The sequence below is a fragment of the Platichthys flesus genome, chromosome 4 (genome assembly GCF_949316205.1).
Source record: "Platichthys flesus chromosome 4, fPlaFle2.1, whole genome shotgun sequence".
Lineage (NCBI taxonomy): Eukaryota > Metazoa > Chordata > Actinopteri > Pleuronectiformes > Pleuronectidae > Platichthys > Platichthys flesus.
The window spans coordinates 26,045,034-26,060,303 of record NC_084948.1 but is presented as its reverse complement, the minus strand read 5'-3'; the positions used below and the strand labels follow the sequence as shown (position 1 = coordinate 26,060,303).

The window sequence follows — 15,270 nt, the reverse complement described above, 5'->3', positions numbered from 1 at the left end:
ATGTCAAAACATGCAGGAATATGAGATCAGCTGAGGAGACGTAGAAAAAGACTCCAACTGTGACATAAGTCGATAAATGATGCATCCTGAGGAAAGTCACATCCGAGATAATCACAGGATTCATTTTGTCTGCAGCCTTGACGAGACTTTGAAATACAACTCAGGGAGAAAAAGGGTTTAACGGCCCCTCAGCTGATGTTGGTGCAACGATCCATGAACAATGAGAAAAGGACCTTTTCAGTTGAATCCAGAAAACAAATGATTCCCCCCCCCCCCCCCCCTATCTAGAAAACGATGCCCTGTGATTATTCAGTGGACAGAAATGAAGATGCTGCCCTCCTGGAAATCCAGCGTGTCAGTAAAATGCATAAATGTGGTCGGAGGCATTTATTCCGAATGGCGGACACATCATTAAAATTCTGAGCACTCGCTGTGATGCAACGTGTGTGTGTGTGTGATGTGCTGCCGACACTTCTCCGAGCCGCGACGGAGTGAATCACCGATGTAGCCGAGCTGACTCACATGTAATTGAAGCTCCGCGGGAACATAAGGAGGAGGTGCGGGCACCAGGAGAAGGGAGAGAGGCTCCTCTGAGGTTTGATATGTGACGGAGAGGAGGAAGAGACAGAGTCAGACGAGCTTCACTCCTCAGGAGGCCTCAGGGTCCGGGCTGCAGCAGAACTTCAAACCACAGCCGCCAAAGAAAGAGAGAAACCAGCTCCACTGACTGGTGCAGTCGCTCTGCTGCTGCTCATCCTCATCCGTACATTATTCTGGATAAGGGCTCAAGTGGTTCAGGTTTTAATCTGCGTGTAAAGCTTCTTACCGGGCACAGCTAATATTCTGCTTTCAGAAACACAGACTTCCTGAAGTGAGCTTCACCTGGGATCAAACTACCAACGTAAAGAACTGCAGTAACAAGGACAAAAGAACGAACTGATCAGAAACATTAACACTTGGACAAATACGACAGAAACCATCTTTGAGAAATTAAAAAGTATTTGACATGTACATCCACTTTTTAGTTTGGAGGAGGCGGGGTTTAAGACCTATACTGCAGCCAGCCACCAGGCGGTGATCAAGAGGACTTTCATGTCTTCGAACTTTGTTTACAGTCGGTGGTTTGTACGATTTTATAACTTGTTTACGTTCATACAGTCATCGATAGTTAAGCTAGTGATTTTACTTTGATTTCTAGGTGCATGGAGGAGAAGTGACCAAGTGTCCACGCGTGTGCGTTGGAGTCGATTAGACGTCTCTGTCATGTCTCTGTCATGTCTCTGTCACGTCTCTGTCATGTCTCTGTCATGTCTCTGTCATGTCTCTGTCACGTCTCTGTCACGTCTCTGTCACGTCTCTGTCACGTCTCTGTCCCGTCTCTGTCATGTCTCTGTCATGTCTCTGTCACGTCTCTGTCATGTCTCTGTCACGTCTCTGTCATGTCTCTGTCATGTCTCTGTCACGTCTCTGTCCCGTCTCTGTCATGTCTCTGTCACGTCTCTGTCATGTCTCTGTCACGTCTCTGTCACGTCTCTGTCATGTCTCTGTCATGTCTCTGTCATGTCTCTGTCCCGCAGCGCAGCACCTAACACTCAGCACTTCTTCATGAAACTTGGAATTATGTCTGCTCCGGTTTGTCAAGTGAGGGTGAAGAGGGATAATAAACGTTATTTTAATCCAAAATGAAAGTGGGTATCAAACTTTAAATTCTGTCACAGGCTCCTGTCTTCAATGTGACCTGGCTCGATAAGGGAAGAGATGGAAATGAGGTTTGAACGGATGCAGTGTGGCCTTGAATAATAAAGTCACACTAGTCACAAGATATCGATTTTAATTAAGAAATTAAATAAGTTAAATATCAAGATAATGCACATTTCTTCTGCATAGTTAATATCTGCAAACATCAACACTGATATCGTCTGTTAAAGACTCATATCAGCTGATTTTTATCGGTCAACTTATAAAGTGAGAAAATGCCTCGTATCTCTTGTGTCCCTGGTTCTGTCCATGTGTCCTTGTGTCCTTGTGTCCTTGTGTCCTTGTGTCCGTCCTCCTGCCGGATCACCTGATCACCCGAGACTCGACCTGCTGCCGACTCCACAGACCCGCTGACCTACTTCTACTGGGCTCGTTCAACCAGACTCCAGATGGTCCCGTCACCTTCAGGGTGAGAGATTCTGCCAACTTAGAAAAACTAAAAGTAACCTTTGTTACTAAACCTGTGAGCGTGTGGTTCAGCGGCCTGACCACGTCCAGCTGGTCTCTGTCTCTGCTCTGGATCCGAAACACTTTGCCTTATATGGAAACTAACTCTGGAGCTGAACCTCTGATCCAGGTTTAGACTTTTCTAAAAGTTTATCTGAGTTTATCAAAGCAGAGGAATCAGCTGTTTCCCAACCGTCCTCTTATGAAACTACATTTAACTGTTTACAGATCTGCACCAAATTACTCACACGGATAAATATCACTCCACTGAACGAGCAATTTCTTCATAGATTCAGGAATAATAACTATTATTCTCTGACAAATCAAGATAAATGTTGAAAGTACTGTTTGAAATGTTAAGAAAGGAAACAAATGTGAATGTAAATGTGATGTATTCTTCCCTGACCCTAAGTGGAACCTTCAGCGGCTTTTGCATAATCCCGCTGACCAATAAAGTTATAAACCAAAACATAAACAGGCCTCGGTGGAAACACACTCTCCCTAATGGAGGTGAGGAAATAAAAGTTAGACACGGCCCCAAATGAAGAGCAATGGCTTCTCTGCAAGGGAAAATTCTTCCCCAATGAAAAAGCTCATGAAAACGAGACTTGAGAAATCTCTCCCTCGTGCTCCGTGTCGTCCATCCTCTCGCTGCCGGGAACACAAAGAGGATCTTTAAGCTTTTATTTGTTCTTGTGTGAACATCAGCTGATGACAGTACCAACAAAACACAAGCTCCACAGGCGGAGCTGCACCAGAGAGACTCCGGGAACGAGACAGGAGGCGACAGGAGGCGATGCGTCATGGTTCTTATAACAAGCCGCTCGGCAAATGAAAAGTAATTTCTTGCTTGAGGCCACATTCATTCTGTGATTATGGTTTTTGTGCATTTGTGATGAAAATGAATCAAAGGCATAAGCAAAAACGAGAGGGAGTGGAACAAACAAAAATAAAATATTATATTTTTAGATGATCAGCCTCTAACTCTGCTGCTCACACACAAATATAGATCTATGAGGTTTGTGGTTATCATGAAACTCTGCAGCCACGTTCGTCTGGAGGTGAAAAATATCAACGCTCCTTCTTATCATCTGCAATAAGTTCAGCTTCTGACAATCGTCTTCAATCGTCTTCAATCGTCTTCAATCGTCTTCAATCGTCTTCAATCGTCTTCTATCGTCTTCTATCGTCCTCCCTCGAGCTGCGACATGAACTGAAGCTCCAAACGTTCGATAACCAACACAACGCTGCTGAGACTCACACTCCGGCTTCATGCTCACTCACCGACAGGTCAGTGGAGAACAATGCACCTTTTGAAAGATCATTTTTCAAAACCGTTCCACCAGAGCTGCAATGCTCCAACTAAAAATAAACGTAGTGAACTAACAGCAAATCAACACTGCACAAGCTTGTTGTGCCTTATAAGAGTCTCACATTTAAATGCCTTTGAGTTTAATTCTCCGGGATTTGTCAACATTTGATAAACTTTAAACTTCATGTATAAATGATGAGACTCGATTTGCATTTTTTGTGCTTATTGAGGAGGGAAATATACGAGCCTGTTTCCCAGAGATTATTCTTTAAACTGCTGGAAGCTTCAGCTCACACTGAATCTGCTCAGGTCCTGTTTGTTTGTTAAAGAAAGTCCACAGAGGGTTTTACATGAACAGGATCCGACTGTGAGAAGAAAGAGACAAATGTGTGCAGACGTGTTCTTCAAGAGAATAAAAGAGACTGAAACATCTGGATTCAGGTGGAAATGCAAGTTGAATTTAAGAGAATAAAGAATAAATAAAGATTCAAATGTAAAGCAAACGGGAAACATTTAGATCAGGATTGTAAATCTGGTTCATATTGTCACTTCAAGTCACATTTATTATCCCGTCTGGGGGAAGTTGTGTTACAGCGCGGCGATAGAATACACACTCACCTCGAACACAACATAAAAATACAAATACTAAACAGACGACAAGGACAAAAAAAGTGATGGTTGCAAAAGTGACTGAATCACGAGAAGATGTGATGTGATTAAGTGACTTAATGGAATTTTTCTATATCTATAAAGGTCAGGTCACCTAAGAAGAATCCAGTGTTGATTTTGAAAGTCTTTTTGCTTTAGACCCAATCTGCCATATTATGTTGAAATGAAAGAAAATACAGAAGAGAACACGTTGTTGCAGAGACAGACGATCAGCGTGAGCTCCTTCCAGCTCCCTCTGTTCTCCACAAATAAAATCAAGTTATGAATCTGAAGCAGATGGAGAACTCAGAGTTTGACACGTCGTGACTTATGACCGTCGAACGTAATGGCTTATGAGTTTTTCTCCCGTTATGAATTATGACTTCTAGGATCTGCACTTCCTGCAGCCACACACACACGGAGCTGCTGCTGTGCACGTCACTGTGCTCGGGTCACTCGGCATAAAACACCACCTCATGATGAGACACAGGGATTGATAAGATCAGAGGAGCGGACGCTGACCTGCTATTAGAAACACAAAGGAGCGAAGATCCTCTAAAATATGGATCTCACACATCTTCAGTCATTATCACAGTCTGTGGGAAATTCCGTCAATCCATTGGAAGAAGGTATCAAAAGCAAAGAGGTGTGGAAATGAAACGTAAACAAAATGTTTGACGTTTTGGGGAACTGCTTTTTTAATCAACATTCCCTTCAGCGTTGATTTGAAAGCACCACTTCCCAGTTTCCCAGTAGAGATCAGTCACTGGTGTCATGATGTAGAGGGAGACGTCTAAAACATTTGACACTATGAAAGGTCATGAGCCATATTCAACCACTATATGTCAATTTTTTTTAAATTAATTGGGTAACAAACTAAAATCCCAAACTGTCTTCTGAATCAAAGACCAGTTTTATAACTGAGTTCATCTCTTTAAATCCTTCTGTTCACTGTGTGTAGTTTATTTTACCACACGAGTCGAACATTCCTCCACCAAAAACACAAGCAGCTGCTTCTCCAGGTGTTTTGGGTCCAGATGACATTTTGGAAAATCTGTATCAGCAGCCGACACATTTTGGTCACTTCAATATTTAGCTTCTGTCTCTTCACCTCTGTGTCGCCTGCAGGCGAGTGAAGCTGGACTCAAACTGTCCTGAAACCAGAACGCTTCCGATTCTGCACCCTCACATATCGAATCTGTTTTATACAGAGATTCATCAAAGTACAATAATCTGTTTGTTATTCATAAAACCAGTTTTTTCATGATTGTGCCAATAATGATTTAGCGAAACAGAGGAGAGTTAAATTGCCGCCGTTCGATTCCCAGCTCAGAATCCTCCAGACGGGTTAATTAGCCGATAGGACTGAGTGAGCGTGTGACGGCTGGTGAATCATGGGCCCGTCGCTCCAGCTGGTGAAGACGTGACACATGAGGTGACTGGGAGCGAGTCCTGCCCCCCCGACACCCTCAGGCAACATAAATACTTCATGGAAAAATCCCACAAGACTCAAGAGGGAAGCGACAGTTTCATCCGGAGACACTAAAATGATTTTTACAGTGGATTTTAATAACGAATCATAAAACTCCTCCAGCCGAGTCAGGGAGGGTGGAAAGTTTTTTTTTTTTTTTTTTTTAAAAGCTATTGTAATTTTAATAACATCCTACGAGGAAAAAAATATTGAACACATCACTTTAACCGCTCTGATCATCATTAAGCTGGAGCTGGTGGGGCGAGGCGTCTGATGTCAGATGGTAGTGATGATGCAGAACATTTCTCTTTGTGTCCTTCTGGGCTTTTTCCAAATGATCTCCGATGGTTCTTTGAGACAAATAGAGTTTTTGGAGCCTTTGTCTGCAGCAGGAACACGTGAAGGCTAAGTTCGCCCTGACCCTGACCTGATCTCCACATGAAGACCCCCCCCCAGTAGGAACACGAGCAGTCAGCAGAACTACAGTGTTGTGGATGTTTCGTTTTTCTGAGTTTGTATTTGTGAATTTCTTCGTGTTCTGTAACAAACTGTTCCTCATGCAACTCTGAACGACCTCACCACCGGAGCCAGGTCCTTTCCAGAATCGAAACGCTGCTGTGACTTTGTCCTGAATAAAGATGAAGAGGTCAGGCAGGAGGTCATGGTTCTATAAAAACAACTTCAAGAGTTTTGTTCTAACTTCTCTTCGGCTGCTGGGTTTTCTATGATAAGGTTAAAACTACACTTCTTAATCTCACACATAAGAAATCACTGTTTCCTTTGAATTTCCAAGTAAGTCAGTTCACTAATAAACTAGTTTAATTTAATACATTTTATGGGGTTTTATTCTTCAAAGACAAATGGTTAAACGAGGATGTGTTGACTGGATGGACTGTGGTGGAGATTAAAGAGGAAGTTAAAAATAGACCAAAAAATAGTAAACATAAAAGCAAAGCTGTTGACAAATATAGAGACTGATCATTAAATCCTACAGGGAGAGAGAGAGAGGGGAGAGAGAGAGAGAGAGAGAGAGAGAGAGAGAGAGAGAGAGAGAGAGAGAGAGAGAGAGTGTATGAGTCATTGATTCATATCCTACAAACATTTATTCTTCTTGCATGTGGAGAATATTCAGTATAATGCTGTCATATATTACAGGCTGGAAGACACATGACATATTGTCTTTTTTTGGTTATGATGAACATCATGTGCCAAAAATCATTAATCACATTAAAATCTGCAGATCTAATGTTTCCGTCATCATTATATATATATTATATTATATATAAAGGAAAAGTTAAATTAAAACATTGATAGATTTGTAGATTGACAGGTGGGTGGAGCTTCCGTCGAGGTTTCTGCCTCTTAAAAGGAAATTGTTTCTCTGGTCAATGTCCGGTCTACATCTGTTTTATATGAAAAAGGACATTAGATGACTTTGGATAATTTGGTTTTTCATAAAGCAAACTGACCCCGACTTAACGAGCTTCTGGATTTTTAATTAGAGGGGAATTGAGAGCATGAGTCGTCCCAGTCGATGGTTCATTCAGTGTTGGTGCAGAAGTCTCTTTCTTCTTCACGTAGACGATTCAAGAAAACACAAAATGCAAGATCGCTTTTATAAAAACGATCGTTCTGTAGATTCTAAAGCACGAGGAGAAGAATCCTTCAGGATCTAAATACTCCATACATTCAAAAACTTTCTCTTCACTGCAGATTTTCCTGCAGGATGACTGAACACAGAATAAACACGTAGAAACCGTCTGAGTCATGCTCCACAGTCCATTAGCAAACTAAACTAGGCACACAACTGTAATACCTCGAGCAAGTCATTTCTGTGAGGCGTGAGGAGAAATAATCATGATGAATCAACGTCGGCTCCACATTTCTTTCCTCTGAATATGCTCCACACATCAGACGAGGTGTCGCAGCCAAGTCCCGCTTCCAGGCATTAATTCATCAGAGGAGAAACGTGGGTTTGGAACTGGAGGAGTGACAAAAAAAAAACCCTGAAACCCGGCCAAGCCACGAGCATCAGCCTGACACGGACGGGTAGAAGAAGAACTTTTTACAGGCCGGCCGCTCCCCTGCACGAGTCAAGGTCAGTGCAGGAGTCCCACGAGGCCGGCAGCGTTAACCACATCTCCTGCCCCCCCCGAAAAAAACCCCACGGGTCAAGACCATGATTAGATCACGAGGACGTTACCGCCAAAGTGTGACTCTCCGAGCCAAAACGCCCCCCGCTCTCTCCCTTCACACCTGCTGGGCTCGTCTCCCCCCCCCCACTCCCACCTTTCATCCTCCCTCTCTCTCTCTGTTGTCTGCTCATTCATCACTCCCTGTCGCTCTCACTCCGACGGTTCCTCTCTTGTTTATTTCGTGTGAGTCTCCTGCACAGATGTTCATGGTCACATCTGTCCGGGAATCATTTAACCATCACCCGTCACAGAACCACTCAGAGGACGTCAGGTGCCGGACACGCAGCTCCTGTCGGGCCCCGCCCTTCAGAAGGACACGGGAACCGATGCCAGTGTGGAAACCCGAGTTGAATAAAGCATTTTTCCTTTAGCGTGATTTATAGATTGCATTAGTGCAGAGGGGAAGGGAGGACTGAACACTGGAACCCTGAGAGTAGTTCTCCTTTCAGCATCATAAAATCCTCTGATCACTGGTTTGATTTTGGGAGATCGTCTTTCATCAGTGACACGAGCAGCTTCACGAAGGAAGAGAGTGAAATGAAGAGCATCAATCTCAAGATCTAATTAAATTCATCATGTCTTCTTTAGTCTAACTTTAAGTGGAGATGGATTCTCCAGTTAAAGCATCACGTTCAGGTTCTGCTCCGGTCCACGTGTGTTATGGTTTGTTTAATCAGGATCATGCAGAGACTGCTGAGTGGATTTACACTAAACCTGCTGGAAGGATGGAACAAGTACCAGAAAAGAACCTTTTCCATGTTTTACTGGGATCCGAGCAAAGAGGACAAACTTGTTCATCACTTTCTTTAACATCGTGAGATATGAGGTTCTATGAATTTCATGCATTCCCCAGACGATAATTCAACATCAGGCTCATTTAAGGAACTGATATCTGTGAATGTGTGTGAAGATGCTCGTCCACAGACCAGATGGTGTGACTAAGCTTGTGTGTGACAGAAAACCGTGTGTGTAGAAGTGTTATATGAATGCATGCATGAATGGGTGAAGCTCTATAAAAGGCCTGAATACAGTCCATTTCCCATTGAGGTGTTTAATGCCTCACTTGCACTTTGGTGTGTGTGGTGCTGATGCTTTTCACAGCTGGATGCAGAGGAACAACTCAGTCAGCCTGAAGTTAACCATCCACCACATGACCTTAGCTCAGGGGATCATTCACTGCTTCTTTAAAACACAACTTGGAACCAGCGCAGGAAGAAAGACGAGCTGAAGACTCACCTGCCAGAAGATGGTGTCTATCGTGCTGCCCAGGAAACCTTCTCTCGTCTCAGACGACAGGAGCTTGGGTCCCAGGATCGTCATGAACTCGTTGAAGTCCACTTGTCCGTCACCTGACACAAGAAATAATAAGTCAACAACAAATTCAATCTTTTTCCCAAACTATTTTCTGTGATTTTCGCTTTCATCACACTGATGCTTTACTTATTTGATGCATTATGAACGGGGTGAAACCTTGATACTCTAAGTGACCAGTGGAACAGGGCAGAACCCACATCCGGGACATCGTGGCTTCAGTTTGGTACATCAGGAAGAAGTAGTGAAGTGACGTCCATCTTTATTTAGAGATTACAGCCGTTTTCAGTCATGATTTCTGAGTTCCCTTTTTTACACATACACAACTCAGCAGGAGGTTTTCTGCACAACAGCATCAAATAAGTCCTCCATTGTGTTATTCAGGAAAATCTATCGGGGGGATCGACCCCCTGCTGTTTGTACAGACTTCATACTTGGAGGCCAGGTGGATCTCGGACGTTTGTGTTGACCCCGTGCACGTCCTCCAGAGACAAAACAGAGGACATGTGTCTAATAGCAGCTTTAGTTTGTGGCCAAATCCATAAAACACATAACACTCATCCCATCTTCCCCCTTCATCTCATAATCTAATGAACAGTTCTTCCGAGTCTCCACAACAGAAAGGGAAACATGTTGTAAGTGTTTCTGGGTCTGAATCTGTGGATCAGCTCCTTGTCTCAATGTTAATCTCAACTTTACCAACTTTAACAATCCTTCAGACAGCTAGAACACGTCTCAATGTGTCCCTCCATCGGTTTGGAATGAGAGAGCATAGGAACCAACAAATGCTGCTGGTGTCCTACACAACTCTGGCTGATGTGCCTCTGAGCAGAGCACTCAGCTGCCAGCAGCCTGCAGCTGAATCCGTGTAACAGCATCAAGTGAAGTCGGGTGTGGAGGGAAAACAAGGACACGGGAATGAAGCTTTTCTTGGATTAAATTAGAGTGAAACAGAACTGAATCCTTTGGGGCTGCAGGACATTTCTGCAGAAGCTCAGTTATTATTTCTCCCAGTGTTTTTAGCTTAAAACAAAAGATATGTGTGTGTGTGTGTGTGTGTGTGTGTGTGTGTGTGTGTGTGTGTGGTTATTATCCGAGGCCATGCAGCACGCTTCATATCACACAGTTCAATACAGCGTTCACTGCAGACACCAGAGATAAAAACAGACTAATTCTACACCAGTGGATATGAAATAGATCAAACTCCACAGCCACAGTGTCGCTCACAACGTGGAGCTCCTGCTGATCTCATTGATTCCAGTCACACTGATCTGGGATCCTGCTGATCTCATTGATTCCAGTCACACTGATCTGGGATCCTGCTGATCTCATTGATTCCAGTCACACTGATCTGGGATCCTGCTGATCTCATTGATTCCAGTCACACTGATCTGGGATCCTGCTGATCGCTGCTGCAGCTGCTGCCAACACAGAGTCCGAGAGGGGCGGAGCTCAGTCACATGATCGAGGATCCACGTCCACGTCCCGCTGACTCTGCAGATTCACATTTTCACTCCTGAGAGTCGAGGTTCACGTCTTTGTTCCTTTGTTGACTTTTGACATTGTATGAATTTAGTTTGACACACGTGCCTAGAACAAAAGTCGTGTTTCTGTTTGAATTGAAGAAACAAACGAGCCGCTTCACCTCGTTAACTTCGTTTCCACTGTGAAATCATTACGGTTCTAAAACCATTAAAGTGAACGTCCTCATCCTTAAAACATGAAGTCGTTGGAGATGAAGACTGCAGGCAATCGTGTTGTATTTCCACTGACACTAAAGACTGGATGTCATGTGAAAGTCTTTCTAGGGCACATTTACTGGTTCTAGACCTGGTTCTAGCTTCAGGTTTAATCCATCAACCTCCTGACATCATCTACTCCCTGTATCCTTTGAAGGAGGCAGGGATTTAGATGAATCTAACTCCAACCTGCATGTCTTTGAACCGTGAGAGGAAGCTGGAGTATCTGGAGAGAACCCCACGCAGGCACGGGAACAACATGAAAGTATTCAAACCGGGAACCTTCCTGATAATGGAAAAGCCCTTAAGAGCTCTGTGCGCTAACGTATCAGAGGCTTCTCTTCTGTGTCATTTATTTAATGTAACTTTATTATCATGAAAAATGTGGGATCATTATTCATCCTCAGGCAGTCGAACATTTTAAAGTCAGAGTGAAATAAAATATGACTCGTCTGGATTCATAATTCTCCTGATGACATCACATTCAGCCTCTTTCCCTCCCGGCAGCTCCAGTAGAAACACAAGAGTAAAGATAATAGATGCAGGAGGACTCAAATACATCGATTCCTTCTACACTGTATAATCTGCTTTAGGTAACATGAAGAGGTGAACGTTTGGATTTATATGTTTTATGTCACACTGATGAAGACGAGGGGGCGTCGGCGGAGGAAGGAGAATGGACGAGGGTGTCGATGTGTTGTGAGCAGCTGTGAGGATCTGATCCATCGATCCCGAGCTCCAGCTGATCTGCAGGAGACACCGAGGAGTTCTCTGCTCGGCTCGTCTCAGCCGTCACATCCCTGTGATTGTTATCGAGCTCCGTTCGCCCCCGGAGGAGAAGTGAGGGAGTCCACTGCTGCAGCCGCTTTGTTGTTTCCCCATCGATCGGCCTCGCTCCACTTTGCACTGAGGTGTGAGTGACCTTGAGGTGTGAGTGACCTTGAAGCCGTGTCTCTCTTGAAATGAACGTTTAGATCTGCGCTCAACAAACATTTACTTTTCATTCCCTCCTGTCTTTAATCTGACTCGGTCGCCTTCAACTGGAGGAAACACGAGTTCACGTCTCGCTTTAATAATTCATTTAATGTGTTTCCAGTGGATTCTTTGTTGTGACACAACACAGGAAGAGGGAGGATGAGAGCTCGGACTGTGACGGACTAGGACTCTGGATATCGTTGAGATGCCACAAAAACATTATTTGTTAGGGAGGCGAACAAGTTCTGTAGATGGAAATTGCATTTTGGAGAATTAATGACGAAATAAGTGTAAAATAAAGACTGAGCAGCTGTTTAATCTGGATGAGAGTTTAAATCATCTTCAGTTTAAACATTTTATCAAACTATTCAGTCGTGTTGTCTGCGCAGGGTTAGGGTTATACGTCTCTGATTACCCAGCAGCCCTCGGGCGCCTTCTCGCAGCAACATCAACAATGGCGGACTGCAGTGTCTTCTCGACAGTCCGGCTCCACCTCACACCAAAGTTACAAATATTCACTGTCAGATTTATTGTGACTTCTGCCGTACACATGACAGAGAAGGGAATGTGTGTGTGTAAACCTGTTGGATCATCTGAGTGAGATGTCCTCAGCAAATTAACAAACACAAGAAACGACCTGAGCACCGGTCGGTCCTCAGATTCAAAGAGGATTAAATAAACAACACCAATGATCAGTCGATAGAAACGAGCTCTGGTGCTTTCAATGGAAACAGGTTCCACACAGAGACACAGAGAGGAACCCGGTTAATAAATAAACATCTCTTCACTTCTCAGAGACAGAAAGCGTCTGTGACCTTCATCAGAAATTCTCCGGAAGCTGCTTCGCCTGCGACTTGACGAGGCCACGCCCCCGATGCCCAGAGGCCACGCCCCCGAGCCCCCGAGGCCCAGAGGCAGTGCCGGTCTCCTGAGAGTCTGAAGCTCATGAGTCAGAAGAGGAATAAAAACACTAACTCCTTAAACTTTAATATCCAGCCTTGAATTGACTGTAGTTCTCCCTCCACACTGAGGCTGAGAAGCAATTATCAGAGGCTGAGGCAGCAGCAAGATGAATATGAATATTTTCCCAGTGATCAGACATTTGCATATCGCTATTTCTTAATCCCTGCCTTGCAAAAATATTCAGCGACTTTTTAAAATGTCAATCACATCTAACACAACCGGCTTTGCTGTGTGACAGACGTTTTGGTGTTGTGATGAGAGAGAAATATTATATAGGAGGTGACTTTGACCTTTGACCCCTCACATCAAATCAGTTCATTCTTGAGTCAAAGTCACAACTGGTCAGAATTTGAAGGAATTCCCTGGAACTTTAGATTTCATGTGAAGTGTCAGATGGAAAACTCAAAAACTAAATTCCTCCGGTCACTGGCTGTGGTCAGTGAAGAGATGTGACAGGAGCCATAATTCCTGTCCCATGATCATAAATGATTATATAAGCTTCAGGTCCTGTCCATAGATCCTATTAGATGCAGAAATACACAACTATGCATCACGTCACTTATCATAACAGGAATTAAGTTTTTGACAAATAGAAACTTTAGATTTTCATTTTTATTTGTTTTATTTCTGTCGACCTTGACTGTGACCTTTGACCAATCAGCTCTAAAAGTTGACTAAACAATACTCTCAAAACACAAGTACTTTGTGTATTAAAGCAGTTTTTAGATTCACCTGCTGCTGTGAATACTTCTTATCGTCTGATCTCATTTTCACTGAACACCCGATACGTGTCTGTTTGTTTCATAAGCATCACGAGTGAAGTGGAAGTGACGAGTGGGTGAGATTGAAATCAGTGCATGGAGCGTGGAGGCATGAGTAACTGTCACAGGGGAAACGTGCACACTGAGGTTCACTGTAACTGTCAGTGAAAGTTTCCTGTTGATGAAACCGTGTCAGTGGCTGAAGGTATATTTATAAATCTGTTCACATGAGAGGAGGAATCCAATCTGTGTCACTCAGTACCTCTTTACACCTGTGTGTGTGTCTGTGTGTGTGTGTGTGTGTGTGTCTGTGTGTGTGACTCACCATCCATGTCTAGTCTCTGCATGATGATGGCCAGCTCCACCTCACTGGGCATGTGACCCAGCGAGCGCATGGCCATCCCCAGCTCCTGTTTGGAGATGAACCCGTTCCCGTCGCGGTCCAGAACCTTAAACGCCTCCCGGATCTCTGCCAAGACAAAACCAGGAAATCCTCTGAGTGTCTGTAAACCACCGGCCTCCTGCTTCCTGCCTCCTGCCTCCTGCTTCCTGCCTCCTCACTCCTGCCTCCTGCCTCCTGCCTCCTGCCTCCTGCTTCCTGCCTCCTCACTCCTGCCTCCTGCCTCCTGCCCACCTTCCTCCTTCCTCCTGCCTCCAGCCTCCAGCCTCCAGCCTCCAGCCTCCTGTCTCCTGCCCCCTGCCCACCTGTCTCCTGCCCCCTGCCTCCTGCCCACCTTCCTCCTGCCCCCTGCCTCCTGCCCACCTTCCTCCTGCCCCCTACCTCCTGCCTCCTGCCCACCTTCCTCCTGCCCCCTGCCTCCTGCTTCCTGCCTTCTGCCTCCTGCCTCCTGCCTCCTGCCTCCTGCCCACCTGCCTCCTGCCTCCTGCCCACCTGCCTCCTGCCTCCTGCCCCCTGCCTCCTGCCTCCTGCCTCCTGCCTCCTGCCTCCAGCCTGCAGCCCCCTACCTCCTGCCTCCTGCCCACCTTCCTCCTGCCTCCTGCCTCCTGCCTCCAGCCTGCAGCCCCCTACCTCCTGCTTCCTGCTTCCTGCCTTCTGCCTCCTGCCTCCTGCCTCCTGCCTCCTGCCCACCTGCCTCCTGCCTCCTGCCCACCTGCCTCCTGCCTCCTGCCCCCTGCCTCCTGCCTCCTGCCTCCTGCCTCCTGCCTCCAGCCTGCAGCCCCCTACCTCCTGCCTCCTGCCCACCTGCCTCCTGCCTCCTGCCCCCTACCTCCTGCCTCCTGCCCACCTTCCTCCTGCCTCCAGCCTGCAGCCCCCTACCTCCTTCCTCCTGCCCCCTGCCTCCTGCATCCTGCCTCCTGCTTCCTGCCCACCTTCCTCCTGCCTCCTGCCCACCTTCCTCCTACCTCCAGCCTGCAGCCTCCAGCCTCCTGCCCCCTGCCTCCTGCCCCCTGCCTCCTGCCTCCTGCCTCCTGCCTCCTGCCCACCTGCCTCCTGCCTCCTGCCCACCTTCCTCCTACCTCCAGCCTGCAGCCTCCAGCCTGCAGCCTCCAGCCTCCTGCCTCCTGCCCACCTTCCTCCTGCCCCCTGCCTCCTGCCCCCTGCCTCCTGCCTCCTGCCCCCTGCCTCCTGCCCACCTTCCTCCTGCCCCCTACCTCCTGCCTCCTGCCCACCTTCCTCCTGCCACCTTCCTCCTGCCTCCAGCCTGCAGCCCCCTACCTCCTGTCTCCT

At 45.9% G+C, this 15,270-nt stretch overlaps 1 protein-coding gene across 2 annotated transcripts in view; it reads right to left on the bottom strand.

Moving 5' to 3' along the window:
* caln1 (calneuron 1) overlaps positions 1–15,270 on the bottom strand; it is a 50,171-nt gene that overhangs the window by 13,443 nt on the left and 21,458 nt on the right. For both annotated transcript variants that reach the window (XM_062385179.1, XM_062385178.1), the window contains exons 3-4: positions 13,906–14,049; positions 9,068–9,180 (exon numbers count right to left, since the gene is read on the bottom strand). In XM_062385179.1, the coding sequence (XP_062241163.1) occupies positions 9,068–9,180; positions 13,906–14,049 (257 nt within the window). The remainder of the gene's footprint in view (positions 1–9,067; positions 9,181–13,905; positions 14,050–15,270) is intronic.